Source organism: Candoia aspera, chromosome 13 (genome assembly GCF_035149785.1).
Source record: "Candoia aspera isolate rCanAsp1 chromosome 13, rCanAsp1.hap2, whole genome shotgun sequence".
Taxonomy (NCBI): Eukaryota; Metazoa; Chordata; class Lepidosauria; order Squamata; family Boidae; genus Candoia; species Candoia aspera.
In genome coordinates, this window is record NC_086165.1 from 15299301 (window position 1) to 15322917 (window position 23617).

A 23617-nucleotide genomic window follows, 5' to 3' on the forward strand; every position below is an offset into this window, starting at 1 on the left:
ACTGGTTTTCAGAAGAAAATATGTAGCCATCAAGAGTACAGAATCCTAGAGTTGGAAGAGACCCCCAATGCCCTACTTAATGTAGGAGTCCAATTAAAGCATCTCCAATAGTCTCTTCTTGAAAACATTCAGTAAGAGAAAGCCTATCATGTTTCTCTGGGTAACTCGTTCTTCTACTGAGCTGCTCTTATCATTAGAGACTTTCCTCTAACTTTAAATTGGAAACTGCCTTCCTGTATCCTAAGGCATTTTCCATGTCCTACTCTCTGGGATGATAGACAGATGCCATGAGCTGCTCTCTACATGATTTGCTTTCAAGTACTTGAACAGTATTCTCATGTCCTCTCTCAATCCTCGTTTCTGTAAGCTAAACATAGCTAAGGTACCTTCCCAGTGCAGTGCAAATTGCATATCTTCTCATTACAAAATACCAGCAAACCTCATCATGCAATCCTGGCCAGCATAGGGCAACCTTCCTTCTTGGTATTAACAGTGTTTGGCAAAGATAAGCATCAAAGACACTCAACCTTATGGCTACCTGCTGCTGTCTCCCCTGAATGCTGAAATATTGGTCTAACAGAGTGCAGCTGGATTGCCCATCCTAGGAACACACCCTGCAATGTTACCAGGAAATACTGTACTTTTTTTTTTCCCAAAAAATTGTATGCTCCTAAGGAACCTACTATGCCCCTGAGGTCCTGCAGAATTATTCCCAGCATCAGTGCTGATACAAATCAACTGAACAGTTTGAAGCGATGACAGGATAATAACAAGGTAACAAGATTGGGTGGGTAATTACACAGATTGCCCGTGAAGTTAATGCCAATGTAATCAAGTGCTTAGAATTAACTAGTGCCAAATGTATTTCTATTATGTCTTCAGCAAAACACACTCTGATTACAGGCATGCTTGAATCACTTTTGCTTTGAAGAGAAACAAAGCTCTACTCTATAATTGTGAAGGACAATTTTGGTGGTTCTTGATGCCATAAGAGAATACCCTCTTTGGAATCTGACCAAAGTAAAAAAATGTGGCAGGGAAAGAGCCTGTATATTGCAAGGAACTGAATCCAGTGGGATCTTTATCAGCAAACCCAAATACGGCTTTCCCTCCAACACTATTCCTGAAAACCCTGATTTCTGTCCTCCAGACCACACCCATTTGGCAAATGGGAAAATACTGAAGGAGACTATAAAGATGTGATCCAACAACTCCAAATTGCAGAGATTTCTTCTCCACAAATACTGCTGATTGCAGACAACTTAACAGAGCCATTGAGAACTAAGCCTATAGCTAATTCTATGATAGGTTTGGTTCACGGACATGCTAGAAAGTGATCAGTGTCTGAAAACTATTATGTTGTTGTTACTAGATTTAGAGCTATCAGACATCACAAGCAAAAACCATCCCATTAGAATACTTGATTCTGAATCTCAAAATTCCCAAAGGTTCTTGGCATTTTGTTCCCAGGTTTAGGCTGCCCTGTCCTTCTGTAGAATCAGAGATGATCAATATTCAACATGCCCAGTCTGTGGCCAGCAAATGTGCTAATATTTTAATTTCTTTTTCCAAAAAACTGTATGTTCCTAAGGAGCCCCTGAGGTCCTGCAGAATTATTCCCAGCATCAGTGCTGACACAAATCAACTGAACAGTTTGAAGTGATGAGTATGTTCTCATTATAAGGCACTCCTTGCACACAATTGAAGTTGAAAGAAGGTATGTTTTCCAAGGATTCTGAGTGAGGCTGTGAGGGGATTGGAACTTAGGCCTCACTAATGAATATACCTTTTGACTTTCTTTGGCCCACAACAAAGGAACAGATCATAAAATATTCAGGATAATGCTGATGCTTCATTTACATTCCATCCTAGACAAAGAAATGGCATTTGCAAAGAACTTTTGCTGTTCAACCTTTCATCGCATGCTGAAGTTCTTTCCCAAGTCTTTCAACCACATACCTGAAGATCCATCTGTGCAAGACTGATCAGCATCCGGGCTATAAACCGTTGCCAAAAGCCAACAGGGACAAAGCTCATCTTGAATACTCTTTGGATGGTGTTTGATGTCTGGTAGCGTAAGCCATGAACATCAAAGGCTGGCTTGGCAGGAAGCAGGTGGGGCAGAAGATAACTGAAACCCAGTTAAGCAATCAGATTACACAAGATGAAGTTTTTGAAAGCAGTTTATTTCCCTCTGCTGGATGAAACATCTACATATACAGGGGGTTATATCCCATTACTGTGTTAAATACTTCACTTTCAGAAACATATGTTCCAGCTTATCCTCCTTGCTATTTTTTTTTTCAAAAATCTAGATTCTTTCCCAACCATTTTTATGGATTTTTTTTTTAAAAGGCAGTTGTGGCTTTTCTCCATTGCTGTATTTATTGTGTTTCAAAAAGGGTGATACTGTTAGGTTCAACTTGTCTGACTCTGCACATGGAAAGTAAGTGCTACTTACAGAAGCAGAGAAGATCAAGCTGGGCAGCTACCTCTGAGCATTTAGAAATTGACTAGAATGGACTGAGACTGACTATACTGGGATCATTAATAGGATCTTTTCTTGGAAATGAGTAGAGCTGTGGCAAGAACAGTCGACATACTCTTAACTCTGCATTCCCTAAAGTATCAGTGGACAGGAAAGGGTTCATTAAAAAAAACCCTCTGATTGCAGATAGAAAACTGCACTCATAAATTACTCTACAGCAACTGAACCACTGGTCTCCCCAAATATGTGCCCTTTCCAGGATTTCGTATTGATCCCATAGTTATGAAGTGTCTTGTGCTCCAATCTGAAGCACAGTAGATATTGTGTAGCCATTTTGTTATTACATTCCTACAGCACTTGTGATGATTGGCCACTGCAGTGTCTTATACATAAAAAGGGCTTCCAGTGAAGATCCTGTCTTGGTTTACTACGATAGTCTAGTTGCAAAAATATGGAATGCTATGTGTCTTTAAATTATCATTATCATTAAAAAGTATTATAATTGAATGCTAGAAGATCTTGATGTCTTTTAAGTCCAGGAACTCCTTCCAGAAAAAGATATACTGATGAAAACTGCTACTGTTAAAATCTCTATGAATTGTGGTCAATGGTCCTGTATAATGCATTTTCAGCTACAGCCAAATTCCACTCCATGTGAGACTGACAAAAGGGAACAGCCAGCTACAGTCTCAGAATACCCCTTAAACTTTAGACTAACAGAGTGCATGATCTCTGTTAGAAACATTCCAAAATACATTTCTTGGCTGATAAAACAGATACTTGTTTTTCTACCCAACCACTGGGTCACAAACCTCTTGTCCAACAATCCAGACACTAATTGCTGATGATCCACCCGAAAGAGCTAATCGTAGTAACAGTGTCAATAAACAGCAGCATAGTTTGAACAAAAAGGCACTCAAAAGGGCTGAGAAAGGAGGACATAATGATGTGGTTCCTTGCTGTGATTGGTTTGGCAAGAAAAGAAAGGAAGGAGGAAAGAACAAACGTGAGAAAAAAATCTGGTTTCTTAAGCCCCCAAACTAAGCAGCTTCTGGTGTTTAGAGCAGCTTCTGACTCATAATTCAGAGAAGCACATGATGGCAACATTGAAGAATCCATTTCCTTAAGACAAGTCCAACACAAATCTCTCCAAATTCCTTCTGGGGAATGCAAAGACCTGACACTCTATCTCCTTGGCAGAAAGATCTGCTAACGTGTCAGCTTCATGTGCAAAGTTTATTGTGATTATTTTTAGGCACTCCCTGACAGCCAGATGTAATGAATTGCATTGAAGGAAAGGGAAACAGGCCTTTGCAATAATGACACATTCTATCAGTATTCTCCAGAAAGTGTTGGACTACAGTTCCTATCAGCCCCAGCCGGAATAGCCAGTGCCAAGGGATTGTTGTGTCAAAAATCTGGAAGCAACTAGGTCCCACATGCTTCCTGCCTGTTTCTTTTATGGTGTGATGCAAACAGGAGCTACAAAGAATGGAGGAGTATTTAGAGTCAATCCTGAGTGCCCACCACCACCATGAAGGCCTTCCCAATGCAAATGACAACAAGGCAGGGCCACATGGTGCCAAATGCATAGCTTTCCTGCTCTGCTTCTGGGGAATTTTAATACTTTGCACCATTTTGCCTCCTTTATCCATCCCAATTGGCATGTCTGCGCTCCAAAAGGAGGAACATCCCTTGGTTTCCAACTGCCTGGAAAACTGTTTTGTAAACAACTGCTTGAAGGGATTTGGAGGAAAAGCAGGAAGAAAGAGCTATCATTCCCCCCTGCCCACTTCATAATCCCAATTATTGCTCCTTCTACCTTACGCACAGCTATCTCTGTAGATACATCTTCAGTTGTAGCTTTGTCCTTAAAATAAGTGATCTTTAGGGAGGTAAGGATGGAGGTTGAATAGGAAAATGTAAATATGTGTAAAAAAATAAAGTGCAAATGACTTTGAAAAGTGCAAGTATAATGGGGTAATGGCCCATTACTCTGGTTTGCACACACACAAGTCTACGTCAGGGTTTTTAAAACCACAGTCTGTTGAATAAGCCATAGTGGCTTTGTTTACACATAAGGCTAAGCCATAATGGATGGGTGATGCATGTAGCATCATGCTGCATGTAAACCAACCCACATGATGTCTTAGCCATAAGCACCTTGTCAAAGAGTGCTTTTTGTGTGTCTAAGCCGGTTCCCTTCAGATGAAACTATTTTATGGTGCCTTGTTCTTTTCAAAAGTAACATTTTACTTTTAAAGTTGAGTGCAACTTCTGATGACTACGTGGGCATGTCCAGTTTTCTTGGCAGCAATATGGAAGCAACTTTGCCACCAATTTCTTCTAAGATGATGTTTTAAGTTCTAGCTACATCCCTATAATTTTCCAGAGGTCTCCCACCTAAGTCCTGATCAAGTCTAACCCAGCTTTTCAGTTCAAACAAGGTTAGCTAAGTGACAACCATCTTGAGATCTTACCCCTCTTGGCTCTAGTTGTTTGCAAAAAGTTTTGGGAAACAGATGACCGGGAACATTGACCCCATCACAGTCAATAAACCACAAATATGACTCTGGTTTTAACCACTGCTTGTTATCTTTGAGCTTGGAACATAGGGTGGTTTTTGTTTTTTAGCCCCACATGGATATAGGAAAGTGAAATGGAAGGAATATAATCCAGGAACTGGATGAATGAGCCATGAATACATGATTTATCAGACTGCCTCTGGGTTGGTCAACAAAGCATAGCTGAAATAAATTTTGGCTATGCAAATGTCTTGATGAAAAATTCCCTTGCATTTTTCTTCTAGTTTTCATTCCATTTTGATGAAAGAGACCTTGCTTTAGACATTCTTCTGAAGGAGATTTTTTGTGGGAAATTTTAATGGATGGAATTTATTTAGAGATAAGATGGCCAAGGAGAGCATGAATGTTCTACATTTCATATACAGTCATCCCTGCATCTCTCTGGCTTCCTTCCTACCCTACCATTGAATTGCAAAGGAAAAATAACAGGGGTGGATTTCTCCCATGGAGCCTTTTCAGTTGCAGGGCTACTAACACCCCTAAGGGAGAATCCTTCTTTTGGGAAATTGTTGGAGCATTTCTCCTTCCCTGGAAAGAGTTTGGAGAAACTGTCCACCTAATCTGTCTCCACCTAATTTGCTGGAGAGTTTCAAAAGGCTGTTTGTGCCCTTTGAGTCTGGTAGGTAAAGGTAAAGGTTTCCCTTGACATTAAGTCCAGTCGTGTCTGACTCTAGGGAGAGGTGCTTATCTCCATTTCAAAGCCGAAGAGCCAGCGTTTGTCCGTAGACACTTCCTCCGTGGTCATGTGCCTGGCATGACTACACAGAACGCCGTTACTTGCCCGCCAGAGCAGTACCTATTCATCTACTCACATCTGCATGTTTTTGAACTGCTAGGTTGGCAGGAGCTGGGACTAGCAACGGGACCTCACCCTGTTACGAGTCTGGTATCTTTCTGCAAATAACCCAATCAGAGAGAGAGAGAGAAAGAGGGGAGTCTGCAGTGACTTCTTTTCATGCCCTTTTGGTTCCCTGAATCTCAGCCACTCCACTCTGACGACAATTACCAGTGTACCTGTGGTTAGCTATCGGTAATGCAATTTCAAACTTGGCAAGGAATTGGAAATACTGCTCTTCTGTCTCTTGGGTGAACCCTGTCCCCACCATCAGCATCCGGAGGTCCTCGGCTTTGATCACTCCGTTCTTGGCAATTGACTTTGAGCTTTTGATGTTGAAGATTCTCTGTAGGCACTCAGACAACCACACTGGGTCAAGGAAATAGAGATTCCTCAGCCCATGGCTTGTGTCCGGGAAATGCATCAGTGTTCCTGTTTCGATCAGGAAATTGATGGCTGTGGGGAAAGGAAGATATCGCAGTTAAGCTAGGGATGCAATCACCTTTTAATTACTCTTATCCCTTCTTTCTAGATTGCCATTCAGAGATTGGGACTATGTCTTTAAATTCCTCTGCACCAGGGGCTCTTCTGCTCCATTAATTCTCTTCAGTTTTCCATGCACAATCTGCTGTAGCAGAAAGAGTGCCAGGCCCACAGATGGGATCGGAGGGAAGGAATGTATATATTCTCATTACTGAAAATATACAAAAGTAGGACAAGATACAAAGCTCCCCAATGCAATCTGGACTGGAGCCAAATACAGATAGTCCTCGACTTACGACCATTAGTTTGGTGACTGTTCAAAGTTATGACAGTGCTAGAAAAAGTGACTTATGACTGGTCCTTGCACTTATGGCTGTTGCAGCATCCCTGCGGCCACGTGATCAAATTTCAGGCACTTGGCAACCGGCTCACACTTAGAATGGTTGCAATGTTTTATGGTAGCATGATCGCCATTTGCAACCTTCCCAGCAGGCTTCCAACAAACAAAGTCAAAGGGGGAAACCGGATTAGCTTAAAGACCTCAGTGATTCACTTAAAGACCACAGCAAAAAAGGTTGTAAAATCAGGCATGACTCACTTAACAACAATTTCACTTAGCAATGGAAGTTCCAGTCTCAATTGTGGTTGTAAGTCAAGGAGTACCTGTAGACTGTTTCCAAATATATTCCTAAAGTATGAAATACATTTCTCAGAATGTTGCAAATAGTCCATTTCCACTTTCAGATTATTTATCTGAAATATATCTTTCTACTTTTAAAAGCTCATTATCAGGCTTTTAAAAGTCTTGAATTGTTCACATCAGTCCCTTATTCAAAGTCTAAAACTCTAATAAGGCTGGAACTAGGCTGTGTTTCCCTTGTGGTTGGATTAAGACTTTGTCATCTCACATTTCAGTTCAAACAACCGGATTGGGGTCCATCTAATCTTTCTCGACAGGTTCCCTTCTACCCTAAGAAGACAAATTAATGATGATTTGGCACACTGCAGTCTTTCTTTGCCAGCATTATCTGCTTTGAATCTTGATAAAATTGTGGTTGATCTGAAGTAGATTTGGGATTTAAATATCCACAATGATAGAGCCAATATTTCCCACCCTTTTTATAGCACAATTGCCTCTTTTCTTGGACCGTCCCTAGATATTTCTTCAATATTCTATATGCCCCTCACAGGAGACTATTTGCATTTGCCCAAATTGGGGCATTAACTATTAGGCCAACATCTGGCAGATACTGTATATAAGTCTTGATGTCATGAGTAATGATGGCGAGCAGGAAGGGGCTCCCATCCAGGGTGGAAAACGCATGTGTAGTACTGAGGAATTAAGCAGTCATTCAAAGAGACACAGATCAGGCCCGCCTTAGCTTTTGGGGTTTATATGTCTGGGTTTTTCCCACGCTTCTTCAGTTTGTTAGGATTCTGTTTATGTAGCAGTAATAAACACTAGAGAACTACTCCTCATCTCAGTGTGTGTCTCACTGTTAGGACACTCTCATATGAAAACCATACTTGTTTTTGTTCAGACAAAGAAGTAGAATGTGTTTCACATGGGCTATTAAAATATCCACCATACATCCAGTGGCAACCAATATTTCCAGTTGTTAACAACTTTAATTGCCATTGTGACCAAGAGGCCAGTGCCATTCAGAAACCTCTAAGGTGGCTGAAAATTTTATATCAATAGCTATAGTTCTTAGAAGCTATCTGGTCCCTCCGTCACGCCATTAACTATTAGCAGTTAATTGTTTCAGGATTTTCTTGCCTTTTAAAAAATTCTTTTAACATATTGTATTGTTGGTCTTTTTCTTGTGTTGGGTCTTATGAGTGTACATAAACTTTAATTGTTCATACTTTGTTTCAGATGGTTAGCCCTCCTGAGTTTCCTTTGGGTAGAAAAGTGGGTATAAATGGACATCACCACAGTTATTCTCTCCATCATTTATAATATTCATTGTTCCCTGCAATACTCAGAACGCCCCATGCAAATCACCCTAGGAATTCCTTAGGATACTATGGCCAAACTTGCTGCTCCCACTGAGGGAGTCTGCAAATATGATGCAATTGCAGCTCACTCTTTTGGGTTTCATGAACACCAGAAAAACCTTGCCACTGCAGCTTTGCACACACAGGCAAAGTTTGAGTGCAGAATATACTTGTACACTGCCAAGCACATGGTACGCCTAGCCGTTGATAAATTATTCCATGCATATATACCAGACTGCATGTCTTCATAGTCCTTGATGTCATTGGCTGGAGTTTTCTCAATGATTTCTTGTATCTCCTTGTCAGTGAGATATTGCACACTGTCGTTTTGGCTTCTCCTCTGTTGCTCAATTATGACAGATACTTGAAGGCTCAGATAGCTCCTTGGGACCTGTTACATGATATTGCGAATCAATCACTTGATCAAAGCAATGTATCTGCTCAATTTTATATAGCACATTCTGGTTGTTGAGACTAAGAAGGAATGAAGTTGAGATTGTGGTTGTTATGAAAGGGGTGTTTTTTTCCTTCTCATATATTAACTGGAATTCAGGATCAGCCAATAAAAGAGCCTTGGTTCTGGATGCAAAAAGTAAGATATACTGTGTCAAAGGCTGATAAAGTATGCTAATTAATTCTTCAAAAGATGTGGTGATGGTCAGTGAGATGGGTGTAAACTAGTCTCACACAAACTGGTCCTCTCCATGCAGCTCCAAGAATTCTAGAAGCTGCCATCCCAATACACATGGAGGTCATCGGGCTGGATTAGATGAACTCATGGAAGATGGTTCTACTGCTGATTTTGAGAGCTAAGTGAAACCAGCATGTCTAGAGGCAATATCTCTTTGAAAACCAGATGATGGGTATTTGAATGAAAGGGAAAGGCCATCAGTCTCATGCTCTGCTTTCAAACAATTCAAGCACATCTTACAAATCTATAATCCTGTTTCAGGATTGTCTAAATAAGCAACTGTTGCTATGAGATCATAGGAGGGCACTGACCCACTCAAATTGGAGGGAGGGGTCTGGAAAAACAGAATGTAGAACTAGAGAAGAGCAACTTGAGTGTTCTCCTCCCATCCCAGATGTTGCTGAAATACAACTCCCAGCTTTCATCATCAACTGGCTGCCGTTCTTAGAAGCTGTGGTTCACCAACATCTAGACAGCTAAAGGTTCTCCCCACTTGATATAGAAGGCTAAGGAAATAAGGCTAGAGAAGCTATTCCCTGCTGCTGTAATTCAGTTAAAATTATTCCCACATGAAGTTAAATGAAATGAATTGGAACTACAGCCATATTCAGAAGTCACACCCAGTCATAAAGTAAATGTACACTGTGCAGACTAGTTTGTCCCACTGTCCAACTTGCACATGTTCTGGGCACACAACCGCAGCTAAGGAGTCTTAATGTGTACAGAACAGTGTCATGTTTACATTACTTCTCAGCAGGGCTTCTGTGTCTCTTAAAAATTACAAAACTGAGAAACCCCTAACCACCCAAAGTGACACAGCTGTCCACTACAGGAAATTACAGACCAATCTCCCAACAAGCCTCTGCGAGCCGATGGAACTTCCAATGTCCTTCATGTTTGCACTGATGTGAAAGATCAGCTGTCGCAATCCATCCAGGCCTTCCAATGTTTTGCAGGAGAGTTCACTGCAAAGAGAAATGGCAAAAGAAAACCGTATGTAAATGCTTTGCCACTGCTGTTCTCTGAAATGTTCTTCTGATTTCATAATCTAGCCTACAGTCCTAAACAACAACAACAACAACAACAACAATAATAATAATGTTAGAGTTAGCCTACAGTCCTAGATTTCCTACTGATCTCCCACCCATGGACTAATCAGGCCTGATCATGCTTAGCTTTTTGAGATAAGCCAAGATCAACTCAGTGTTTCTTGTTATATTTGCTCCTTAACTGATGGCATTACTTGCTGAAAATAGAAGGGAAAAGATTGTGTTCATATTACACACACAACACACACGTGCACACACACACACACACACACATACATTTTGCTAAGTACCCAGTCCTGTCCCTTATTAGCAAAATAGGTTTGCTACATTTACAGCCAGATCTGTACTTTAAGCCATAAGGCTGTTTTTTCCAATGATGCACCACTGCCTTAGGCACAAGGAAATACAATCAATAAACAGAGAAGGGACTCTGAAGTCATGTGTCCTGAAGAAGCCAGACAATAAGCTATTCTTGACCTCTAATTCCTTCTCCACTGAGAAAGCTAAAATCTCATATTCAAATGTCATGCTAAGCTTGGCTAACCAAGCCATAGATGGTTCATTACCCACACATTTTGTGGGCAGCAACTGTATCAGCCTGAAAGCTTAAGCATGGCATGGAAATGCTATTTTGTGCTTTGCTTGTGGTACAGATTAAAATGTTAGGGCTAGGTCCTGCTTTGTGGAAAAGAGTATGACCGGCTCTCTGGAGTGCAATTTTGTGAGGCAACAGCAGAGCTTAGGCCCTAATCTCAGACATTAAAAAAAATCTCTTGCTGTTTAACAACTGCTTTCTCTGTGTCACATTCCCCTTGGTCTTCACATAATGAGGAGTGGCTTTTTCTGTGCCTCATCACCAAGTCTTGTTCTTACTCATTCTCCACATATTGTCTAGGCTGGAAGGGAAGGAAACTAAAGGGTATTTCTTCAGAAACAGTATCTTCTATTGCTAACATCCAACCACCATTGACCAGGGTGGGGGGAAGGAAGGAGACTACTGCAGAGTGACAGGAGATAAGGGAGCTTCTGTCTCTAGCATACCAAAGTTTTCCTGCAATGCACAGCATCACCAAATAGCACACTGTTCTCTTGGCCTGACCATTCAGAGCAGCAGTGTTGCTGGTAGCAATAGGTGGAGGAATCTGAGTAAGAAGAATTGTCTGAGGAGACACAGGTTGACTGGAAAAGCTGAAAGGAAAATAATGAGAAGATGGAGCTGGAAAAAGAGCAAGGATTGCTGGGAGATGAACCCGTGTTTTAGGGAAAGGCTGCGAAAGAAGCATCAGCAGGGTTTGCAGACCACCACAGCGGCCCACAGAGAGATGGGAGCGCCCATGCCTTGCCTTATGGGGGTAATGGGGAAGGATGGTGAGCAGCTTCTGAAAAAGAGTTTTCCAAAACAGAAAGAAAAGAACCACCACCCCTAGCATTCTATGGAAACAAGACATTTTCTTCTTTTAAAAAAGGAACAACAAAAGAAATGAAATGATACAGACAGGCATAACTCCATCAACGAATCTACCAGCATGGAATCAAACCATTCTGTGTTAAGGCTGTTGTCTTTCAGGTCTGTGGACTAGGATAGTCCATTCTGATCAGCTGTCCATTCTCAGAGAGAGATTTCCAATCTGGTTAATCAATCAATCAATACAGAAAGTTTGCCAGATGCACGCAGGGTACATTTACTTTACAAATCTTTCGAGGTGAATAAATGGTCCTGTCTACTTTTTAAAAGCCTAGAGCACTTATGCCACGTTTGGCTGTTAGAAGAATAGTGGCCGCTTCCTCAGTGCTTCCTGGAAAGCCATGTGAATGTACAACATTCCAGGAAGGATGTTTCACAGCAGGACATCTGCTGCAGCAAAACTCCCCAATTTGCTCAAGCTAGATCCATGACACATCTATTTATTCCTTAGTCATACTTGAGTAGCTGAAAGGCAAGCAGCTGGAAGTACAGTAAGTGCTAGAATGCAGCTGTTAGTATGAGTTGTTGTTGCACCCAATATTCAACTTACTGTAAATGCTTCAAAGTGATATCTGGAAAACCCGTGGCTCTTGAACCTGAGGGAGATCGACAGATGGCTAGGACGTAGGCCCTTAGAGTGGCGATCCTCTCAACACGGAATTTTGTTTCAATCAAGTCCAGATGAGTCCCTACCACCAGCACAACTGAATTTGGAGCCTTGGCCTGGAAAGAGAGATTGGCACTAAGCCATGCTTTATTTAAACCACAGTTGGTTGGCAGAGCCAGAACAAACTAGATTCGGTCTTGAAGGTAAATGAAGTGACTATATCCTAGTTGGCTAATGACTGCTTTTTTTTAAAGCTGCTCTTTCCTGGTACTCTGTGGAAGTCTTAGGTAGGACAGACAAATAAACCAGGATAAGCTAGAAAATACAAGTGTCTACAACTGCCACCATTTTCTTATCACACAATGGCATATCACTCAGCATGCTGAGCATGGCATTAACTACAGTTTTTCAAATAACAAAGCCTGCATTCAGACATGCTCTGAGGTGAAGTAGATACTGGTATCCCATTAAGAGGATTGAAAAAAGGTTCTACTTCATGTCCTATCAGCTTTTGTGCCTGAATAAGAAAGGAAATCATTTTATTCTTCAACTTGGGCAATGAAACAGCCTGGACCTTTACTTTGAGGAATTGTGGGAAGTGAAATCTAACCCATCTGGAGAATGGCAGGGCAGGGAAACCTAGGTTAGATGTTCATCAATGTGTTTTTGGAATAAACATTAGGAACGGACAAGACACAGAGCCATGGGGCGTGGGGGGGCATGACAGTTGGATGATCGTTAGTATAAGGGAGATGTCAACCCTGAAGAATTTCAAGGTGAAGCTGTTAGAAATGAACAATACTTTTTGCCGAACTTGTCTAAACCGGTCTGTACTTCCACTGGGGCATAGAAATTCTGCAAGCCAGCCCATGGCTTTGCCCCTACCTCAATACTGAGTAACCAGAACTGAAGATTTGCCACAGCTTCTTCCCCCAGCGCCAAGTTCCAGATGACAATGTACAATGCCTTATCTGTGAAGAAGCATTGGTTGACTGTTGACATGCTGGCGGGGCCTCCAATATCCCAGACGTTAAACTCAACGGCATCGACCTAATTGGACAAAGAGCTACATTGAAGGGCCTGAACACCCCCCGATAGCAAATGAGAGAGAGAGAATGGTGAATGCATAATGAGCTTGCAACCTCCAATATCTTCGTAATGTACAGCACCTAGGCATCAATGGGTATCAATGTTCAAACTGAAGAAAGAGCACTTGTCAAGGGGGGCGATCCCTTCCCCACAGGAAATGTAAGTTAATTGCTTGCTTTTAAGGCAGCCACACATTCTCAGGGCTAAGATTTAGAGTGGAAGCCAGCCCTGACAGAGAAGAGGCATCCCGGTCATATTCCACATCAATCCAACCAGTTAATCTGCTGCTGAATTTGCAAAACAGTCAATGAAACAGAACAAAGGCTTCTTATTAGAATCCCAGTGAAAACATATGAGGCCCAGGTGTGAAAGGCCCCATTTGGAAAAGGAATGGGTGGACACAAACAAATCTATCGGGCAATACACTAGGATCTATGCTACAGTCACTAAACTGACCCCCAAAGTCCTCTACATCCTTGACAATTTTATTTAGATTCTGAATGGAGTACAGACCAGATAATTAACTCTGGAATTCTGTGCCATGTTCCCCATTGAGCAAGGGTGTGGCCTCAAAAGGCCCAATCTGGAAGGATTTCCAGATAGATTCAAATAATGTGGGTTTTTTTGCTCTTTTGAGGTGCTGTCTGAAATTGCTGACGGCAACTCACTTTCACTTTCAGAAACATTTTCCTTTTCCAAATATCCCATGTTCATTATACTTTTGTTATGGATTCCTGACAGAGACTTTTTTAAAAGTATGCAAACGAGATAATGTCTAAGTGTACAGAACTTTCCCCTTTTTTCATATCATAACACCAAAATTATTTACTGTTTGGTGAGAGATAAAACCAATGGGTGTGATTCAGGAGTGGCAAAAAGAAACCTGCAGCAACATCCTTCAACCTCATTTTCTCTGTGTGCATTAGCTTTGAATTGCCATAATTCCTTGCCTGGGTAGCCCATTGTCAGAGAATCTGAGGATCTGACTGTAATGTTGGAATACGAAGCAGCCAGTAACTTGGGAAAAGTCCTTAGAATAAGCAAGAAGGGCTTAACGTTGTTTCATTAGTAGACTGACCGTATTTCCTGGAAACAAAAATGGGACATTGGGATGGCAAAATGGGGCAGGGCTGGGCATGGGCTGGGTCAGCAGGCAGGAACTTCTCTGGTTTTCTCAAGCTGGGAATCTTTGGATTCCTTCGTTTGTGAGAGGCAAGGCTGGGTTGGAGAGTCTAGTGAACGGTTGTCCCTGACAAGCTGTTCCTCCTCTGGCTGTGCTTTTACGTTCTTTTCTTCCTGCTGTTTCAAGGCAGAAGCCAATCAACTCGCCCTTTGATCACTGCCTATCAGCTGATCCTGTTTTTTTCTTTTTAGGTTTCCTGCCGAGTCGAGCTCTGTGGCTTTTTTCCTGCCGTTTCTGCTGAGCTCCCCCTCCTTCCACTCAAAGTCAGACTGCATTCTGACAGGTTCGTGGGAACTTTCAAATTTTTAAGTAAGATTTTTAAGAAAACGGGACAAAATGGACATTTATATTAAAACAAATGGAATGTTTAAAAAAATGGGACTGTTCCATTCAAAACAGGACGTATGGTCAGCCTATGGTCAGTCAATGAAACAGGTGGGCAAAATGAATTGTTAACCAGAAATCCAACTGGGATCGATGCAGAGCTATCAAATTTTGCGTGACCCATCCTGCTCTTCAAAGCTAGGTATGGAAAGTTGAAAGTTTCTCTCATTCTATTTACCTTTGATTTGAATCCAGCAGGTCTCTGGAGCTCCCATTTTGTGGTCCGGATGGTGGCATTGTCAGGCATTGATAGGGAAGGCTTCCCTGTCTGGAGGATCTCAACCAAGGTGGATTTCCCCTGCCGTGGAGGACCCACCACCACCATCTTCATCAGATTACATCTCTCTGCTTTGCGCAGCTGGGCACGTAAGTAAGCTAAAATGGTCTTGGGTCCTGCAGATAGAAAGGATGGAGAAATCATTACACAGATGGTAGCTAGCCATAAGTTTGAGAAAGGTAATTTTGTGTAGGGTGAGCAACCTGCAGTCATCTTGGTCCTTGGACTGATTTTCAAAGACCTCTACAGGTAATCAACTTGGGCCCTAAACAAGAGAGATCTTTCCCCCCCCCCCTCTCTCTTTCTCCCCACACCTGTTCCTTGGAAGTGCAGGAAGATAGGATGACAAAGGAAAAAAATTCTGAGAGAATGGGTATTTTTAAAATATATATATATTGGGGTCTCCTAATTTAACCTTTGGGCTGAATACGTAGATTATAAATCGCAAAAATCAACCAACCAATGTGCATGATCAATTGTTCAAGGTAGCAATAATATGCCTATTCAAGATTAGTAAACGCTAGAAGCTTGATTTTATGTAAGCCAAGGATCCTTAATTTCCAGTTATGAATGCTCTTGAATGCTGCAGAACTGCCAATAAATTCAGTAACAGCAGAAAAATCTCTCTGGAAAATACAGCCTTGGGCCAGAAAGTCACAAAACTGACATCTCTTGGTTGTGGGTATCAAAAAGTGTGATGTTCTACAAAATATAAATATTGTCCATCATTTCTACAGCACTTACACAGAAATGGCCAAAAACATCAGGGGAAAAAAATGGCAACCATTAAATGGCTGTACTATGAGCAGCCATTTGAGGGAGGAGGTCACCTGCAAATGAACTGATCAAGCTGAATTTGAATCGTATGGAAAGTTTTAGGTCTGCAATTTTATTTCATAACAACGGCCTGGACAGATGCCACGCCATATTGCCTACCATTCAATAATAAATAAAACCAGGCTTGGTTTGGATTCCTTTGCTGTTCAAACAGCTGAGATTAATAAGTTTCAGAACGGAAAGAACCTCACCCTCTTTTCTGATCTCCACTGGAAGATTGCCAATATTTAGATCCTCGATATCCAGCTGCCAAAGATTAACCAGTTGTCCAAGCTCAGGAGGAAGTTCTTGGATGCCTGGGTTACTATGCAAAAAAGGAAACACACTCATTGACCAATCGACAGCCCTTCCAAGGAAGACATTTAAATGGAAGTTGGCAACAAATCTAATCTTCAAATGAACATTTGGAGATAAAATACGAAACTGTTAGCTTGGACAAAACTGTCATGGAATTTCAATGGAAGCAAAAAAAAAAAAAGTTAATTAACCACGTCTCTTGAACAAATGAAGATTCTCTATTTTCTGGGTAGCTAAGAAGAAACACAACCCATTCAGTTAAAATCTGTTATAATATCTGCTTCTCACCAGAGCTGTTGAAAATCTGGGTGGGCAAACAAGTTCTCAGTGAAATGGATAAACCTGAGAAAATTTAAATTATTACAGCCCAACAGGAGTTTATTTCTTTTTAATCTTACCCTTCTTCCCAGGAAAACAGTGGGCATATATTGTTTTTCTTCAATCATTCCCCGCCCCCCAAGAAACTTAAAGATAAAATTGGTTGAGAGATGGACATTGGAGTTTTCTGGCTGAGTAGGGAATCTGATCCTTTATCTCCCCATTCTTGGGTCTTTGGGTCTTCTAGCTGTGTTGAGCTAAAATTCCTTTATCATCTGTACCTTGGCAGTGCTGTCTTGGAAGTAGAGGAACCCATTCAAAAATATGTGGAGGGCATCAGGATTTTTACCCATACAGCACCCAGTCTTTGCACAGAAAACAGCCAAGTTCATCAAAGGAAGCCTCCAGAGTTTCAGTGGCTGGTGAACTAAAGGTTCACCTGATGCAATATTTCCAACTGCTTGGAAGAACTGAACTCACATTCCTAAGTAAAGTTCTGAGAGCCCTTTGAGGAGGCAAACTGACTGTGGGATGGAATCTAGTTGGTTGTCATTCAGGCAGAGGACCTCCAGCGTATCAGCCAGGAATTCAGGAAACTGTAGGGTAGATCCTGAAGAAAGGAAAAAGACAAATATAGAGCACATGCAGTCTGTAAAACAGCAATCAGCTTTGACAGGACAAAGCCACTTACTCCACAACCTCTTGGCCTGCTGTCAATCACAGGTAGCAGGAAAGGGATTTCAAAAAATAATACAAAAACCAAAAAATCCTTTCCAATCCCCCAACCCTATGGAAGAAAATAGGAAATAAACCAGAAGAAAGCAGAAGGAAAGTAGCCTGAAAGCAGTCATTTGTTACTGATTTGGGGAAGTGGTCAACTGGGCTCAGAAGATTGCAGAATAACAATATAGTGAGTCCATGTGGCCCACGAGCTGCCTACATAGCAGCTACCCACAAACTACGTAGGTAAAAAAAGATTGTGACATAATCAAAAGTCTTGTTCACGTATCAGTTGGTGTTATGGGTCTCTTTAAAGACAAGGGGCTCACTCTCAGCTAGAAATGGCAGTAGAAGCAGCAGCCTTCAAGGAAATTGAAGACTTTACTTGAACATTCACACTCCTGCCCATTCAGTTCTTCATTCACTCCGTGCATCTGTCTGTCTCTCTAATACGCCCACTTGCTTACCTATCTCAGTACCGGCACAAGTTCTGTTCCTTGTAGTGAAAAATGGAATCCATTTAGTTTTGCTCCCTTCCTCAGTCCTGCAGGCAAATGTAAACAAAGACCAATGAAATGGGAAGATTTCTTCTGTGGCATTGCTTAAGAGAAACCAAAAGAACTCACTTTCCAAGCTGATTCTTGGAGAGATCCAAAGATTTCAGCAAGCTGCAAGACCACTTCTCTGGAGAAGGCAACATGACTATCTGGTTTCCTGAGAGTTTCAAGGAGGTCAGAGCCTGAAAGTGAAAGTCAACAATGACGGGTTCTGCATAGATGTCCCAGGGAGGGGGCTGTCCCAAATCTGCAAGACGGTGGATATGGCATCACGATCTTGCAGATTTTCATATATACACCCTTGCAGATGCCTCTGATAGTCACACACAGAGGAGATGCAAAACTCAAAGGGAAGAAAAAAGATGTGGAATAATTGGGGAAAAACTGTAAAAGGTAGAAAAAATAGTTTTGGGGTTTTTTTCCCCACATGGGCCTTTTTATTTGTTATCAGCACAGGATAAATAAATATTCCAGTGAAACTATTTTGCCTTCATATATGAGAATAGTAATCATAACAATAACGATTTTTAAGTTGCTATCATTCATGTACTAATTCATCTCAGGTGGGAAACCCTTTTCTGTTGTTGTTGTCAAGGGGTGTTCTGGCCTTTGTTAAAAAGCAAAAAAAAAAAACAACCTCCCCCCAAAACTGGACACAATCTCCTGCAGTAATGAAACCTTGAAAGGTCTCTATTCTCATGCACAGAGATGCTTGCTGCCTGAAAATGTTGCTAATTGAAATAGAGAGTTAGATCCAGAAGGCCCTTTCTCTCTTTTTTTCTGCCCAGATTCTTAGCAGGATGCTGTAAGAAGGACAAGTCACAACTGCTGAAGGCCTAAACTGATTCAGCGTAGAGGTTTTATGAAGTTTCTCTGCAGGCATATGCAGCCCCTAGATCGCACATTATCCATTTAGTTTATACAGTGACCATAAAGGAGACAGAGCATTACAGCATCATCTAAGGAAAAAGTAAACCAGACTAAGCTCCAGCAAAGAGAACAGAAGGAAGCAAAAGAGTAAGAGGAGATGAATGGAATCAGTTCTGTTCTACGTGAGGTGGAACGGTGGCATAATTATAGGCCCCCTAAATTCTAGGTTCAATATTTTCCATTTCCAGTTAAGGCTAGAAATTTCTCCTGTGTGAAATCCTGGACAGTTGACACCTTCTCCAGAAGCACTGGATGAAAATTTCCATAGTTTTCAAAGCAGCTGGCTGAAGTTGTAGGTTTTGGAGCCTAACGTTTCTGCAGGAAGTCATGCTGAGTAAAGATGCATAGACAATCCAGACCAAAGATCTGACTTGGCATAAAACAATTATGCAATGCTACGAATTAGTTTTTGTTTTTTCTTTTAATTATTATGGATGTCTTTACGCTGCACTAATACAACCATAATGAGGAATGGTCCAGAGAAAAGATAAGTAACAGAGGAGCACCCCCTAGTGTTCAAATGACTCAGATTACATGTTTTCAGCTCCATCAAGGAAAGCCAACTTTCATAAGCTGAAGCCACAAATAGGTAAGGTAATGAATATATATACCTTTGAAACCCATATGAACACTCAGGAATCCAAGACCAGTTTATCCAGGCAATAAGTGGCAGCCTCTTTAAATTCCTAAGTATCCTGAATAATGTTTGTGTGTTTGTGTAATGGCATATGGGAAAGATCTTGGGAGACAGGGTGAAGAGATACGGCTTAGGGAACAGTCAGATAAGAGAGGGCATACCCCACAGTTGGATAGTGGGCAGGGCAAGAGGCTTCGAAGGGACCCTCCCTAGTTTCTCAGGCAGTAAAGGAGATGGGGGGGATGACTCTGAAGGAGAGGGTGAGGTAATGTTATGTGGGAAAGACCTTGGGAGATGGAGCAAAGAGACAATGCCAAGGGAATGGTCAGATAAGAGACAAAATAGCCTCCAGCTGCATAGTGGGCAGGCAAGAGGCTCAGAAGGGACCCTCCCTAGTTTCTCTGATAAGAAGACAGCTGGAGAATTGTACTTTCAGACTTGCAAGATCCTGTTAATGTAGCTTTACAATAAAGTAGAATTAGCTTATCTGGTGGTGTTTCCTGTCCGGTCTACCTGGTAAGGCAGACAGTTTGTATGTAGTGTGGTGTATGGTATCATTCAGGATGTATCTTCACAGTCATGGGATTAATTTCACATGCTACCATCAAAGTTCAAGAAGCAGCATGACTAGGGATGATTCTGCCACTTCCTATTCCACGTAAAATTAATTGTTAATTCTACATTTAATTAATGGCAGAGCAGCTAATGAAATAGCGAAGTCTGAAGAAGGGCCAGGTACATCAAGAAGCTGCTAGTTATATTCAAATTCCATCCTCCCTTCCACATGGATCTTCTTCCCCCATTTTATCTCACAATGATCCTGTTAGGAAGGTCAAGCTGAGAGAAAATGACTGACCCAAAATCACCATGGAAATAAGGGAAGTTTTGTTTCTGGGCATTCCCAGCATCACTGTCATGAGTAAGGATGGCGAGCCGCATTTCTTGGTTTTCTGAAGACATTTCCCAATGTCTCTCCTTAATTTCTTGTTCCTCCCTCTTTCGATGGGAGTAGGAGTTTGTTAGGATTGATGCCCTAACAGCCAGGAACCACGCTGAGACAAGGAACTGGTCTCTAATGTTTTATTGCTTGTACATAACAGGAATCCTAACAAACTGAACAAGCGTGGGAAAAACCCAGCCATATAAACCCCGCAGGTTAAGGCGGTCCCGATCTGTGTCTCTTTGAATGGCTGCCCAATTCCTCAGTGCTACACATGTGCTTAACAGTCTGGATGGGAGCCCCCTGCTCGCCATCCTTACTCATGACAATCACTCCTACTTTATAGTGGCTGTCTTCCACCACTACACTGTAGTTCAAGCAAGCTAGATTCCTAATATAGCTAACCCAAAGTTCTCAAGGCACAAATGACCAGAATTAATCTGTATTTTGGAAACATTGTGTGAAGACCCAGCTCTCTTGAGAAGGGTATAATGCTGGGAAATGTAGAAGGAAAGAGAAGAAGAGGACGACCAGCAGCAAGTGGATGGACTCAGGTACAGTGGCGATGGGTGCACCATTGGATGACCTGAAGGGCCAGGCTGGGGGCTGGAGAAAGTCTATGTGGTTGCTAAGAAATGACTTGATGGTACATAATCTATCAATCAACCAATGTGGTTGGCTGGAATATCTCTTCAAGGCAGTGTAGCCCCTTCAGATATTCATCAGAGTCCCCTGCTGTTCTGAGAGCGCAAACAACATAAAGAAAGCTATCCAAATCCATTTTGCAGAATAAAGGAAGTGGCCCAAAATGGTAAGAACAGGTTTCTTCCCTACTTACTTCAAGCTGGAAGAGACACTGTGGAACTTCCTTCAGGGAATTGTCAGAAAAGTCCACTTCCTTGAGATGGTTTTTCCAAAACACAGCCAAAGTATCAGGTAGAGATTCTAACATATTTCTAGCTATTTTGCAACACTTCTGAAAATGTAAGGAAGAGAAAAGTTCGTATTTGTCCATCATCAAAATCTCAGCTTTTATACATTTATGGATCTAACAAATGTGTGAAAATATATATGAGCTCAAATGATGGGGCTACGTATTTCAATTACATCAAAGAATGCCAAGTTTCTTCATTGTACACATGCGCACATATGCACACACCACACTTCTAGTTCTTAGGAAAGTGAGCACAGGTCTGAAAGAAAGAAACCGTTTCTGATGAAATCTCATGCAGAAGGTTTCTAGTGGTGACCCTTGTAAGTATCACTTAAACATGTATCACAATGATTCCAGCGTGATTCTCAGACATTCTAAAAACAGCACATTGTAAAACACAGAGTGGTCATGTAACTACCATGAAGATTACCCTGACTCACCAAGGGACAGGCCCAGGGTTGGGGAAACACTTTTAAGTTATTGCCAGATCCATTGAGGCTATGCAATGATTTCAGACAGTGCAGAAAGGAAACAGGCAACTCCGATAACTTGTTGTCTGAGACATCTAATTCCTGCAGCTTTCTTAATCCAATCCAGTTAGTTGCTAGAAAAAAAAATGCAAAGAAAAATAGCACATCAACAAATGTGAGAATCTTCGCTAGTTAGGTTTACTCTTGAATTTTTTTTTCTGAATCACTTCTCTTCTTGGGCAATTTAGTTTTCACAGAAAGTGACAACGGCTGAATTCATATGTGATACTAAGCCATCATGCAATTTATTTGGTTTGGAATTTGTACATTAGATGAATCCAATCACTGTGATGTGTCAACATGATCTGTAGCTTAACAATATTAGGTATTATATTTTCCCAATCACTCAGGGCTTTCAAAAACAAATGAAGAATGGGGGGGGGGTTGTGTGTGATGAAGTGGGGACAGATAACTGCACACTGAACGTGGCTTCAGGATATAAAAAGAAGGAAGAATCAGTAGCTTCCAGTGTCTTGAGAAGATGTGGAATCTGAACATAAAGAAGGGCACCATAGGTCAAAAGATAGGGAGGTCCACAAGCAGAAAATGTGTTTCAAACCCAAAACAAACCATTGCATTTTGAAGGTATGTACTTACCATTCTCCTCGTCAAATAATCTTTCCAAGTAATTTTTGGCAGCAACAAGTCTTTGAAGTCTGCAAAGGTGCAAGAAACCAGAAGGAAAGCTGAGGAATCTGTTGTTGGATATGTCAATCTCGAGTAACCTGTGGATTTAAAAAAAAAGAAAGCAAGTTGGAATATAAATATAGAGAGAGGTTTTAGAGCCAGGATGGAAAAACTTTTTTTTTATTGTTCTTGACTGGTAGATGGAACTTAGTTCCTGCCAATGTGGCAATTCTCCAAACGAATGAACTTCAACTCCCAGAAGGCACAGCCAGCATGGCTACTGCTGAGAATTCAGGAGATGAAGGATCAGACATCTGGAGAGTGCCCAAATTGGGAAAGACAATCTGGTAATCTGATATGAGCAAGCTCTGCCACAAATAATGTATCCACCAGAAACTAACTTTAAAGGGCTTTCTTGCACTCTTTTTCATCCCTCGCTTTTTCAAAACTTCTTGGCTGATTAAGAGCTCTGAAACTCTTAATTACAAACTCAAAAGCTTGCCTGCATGTATGCCATTTAGGTTGTTCCTAATAAAAATATAGATTTAGAATAAATAAATAAATGTTAGAACTCAGAATACATCCTGGTTTATGTAAGCTGCTACTATTATGCTGTACTGAAGGGAACCATCTATAAAATATCCAGTTTCACCTTTAAAGTTTCTAAGCCTAAAGATTCTTCTATTTAACTACTTATTACTGTAAGAATACAAAAGGACTATAAGAAAGACCTTATTGGAGTTGTACTCCAACACTAAAAACAGGATGGATTTAGGCAGTTGCATCTTAACTTAACAGGCAGAAGATGAGCAAGAATTCTGCCCATATATGTAGACCCTTTATTCTTTTGGCACAAATGAAAGAACAAAGCAGGATGCCTTCCATTTAAAAGAAATTCCTAATTCTGTCCAAACCAAGTAACATTTTTTAATTATCTGGAGTAAAGAATAATAAAGCCATGATTTAGATTTGGCTTAAAATCCTTGTTTGTTTGTTTTCTATAATTTGTTTTTATTGTTTTATTGTCAAACATAAGTAGTACAATATATTATTTGAGTACAGCGGTATTTAGACAATGTTGACTAGAGATTATTTACACCGTAGTGTTTAGATAACTTAAATCCTTGTTTGTTTTGAAGTTGTTAACCATAAG

General features: G+C 41.1%; 1 protein-coding gene across 1 annotated transcript in view; it reads right to left on the minus strand.

Annotated features, from left to right (window-relative positions):
* LRRK1 (leucine rich repeat kinase 1) overlaps positions 1–23617 on the minus strand; it is a 68177-nt gene that overhangs the window by 24764 nt on the left and 19796 nt on the right. Inside the window, exons 7-20 of the mRNA XM_063314289.1 lie at positions 22435–22562; positions 21748–21911; positions 21212–21349; positions 17936–18048; positions 17777–17853; positions 17070–17199; positions 16166–16278; positions 15039–15253; positions 13090–13254; positions 12148–12320; positions 9928–10048; positions 8624–8783; positions 6088–6364; positions 1960–2131 (exon numbers count right to left, since the gene is read on the minus strand). Coding sequence (XP_063170359.1) covers positions 1960–2131; positions 6088–6364; positions 8624–8783; positions 9928–10048; positions 12148–12320; positions 13090–13254; positions 15039–15253; positions 16166–16278; positions 17070–17199; positions 17777–17853; positions 17936–18048; positions 21212–21349; positions 21748–21911; positions 22435–22562 — 2146 coding nt within the window. The remainder of the gene's footprint in view (positions 1–1959; positions 2132–6087; positions 6365–8623; positions 8784–9927; positions 10049–12147; positions 12321–13089; positions 13255–15038; positions 15254–16165; positions 16279–17069; positions 17200–17776; positions 17854–17935; positions 18049–21211; positions 21350–21747; positions 21912–22434; positions 22563–23617) is intronic.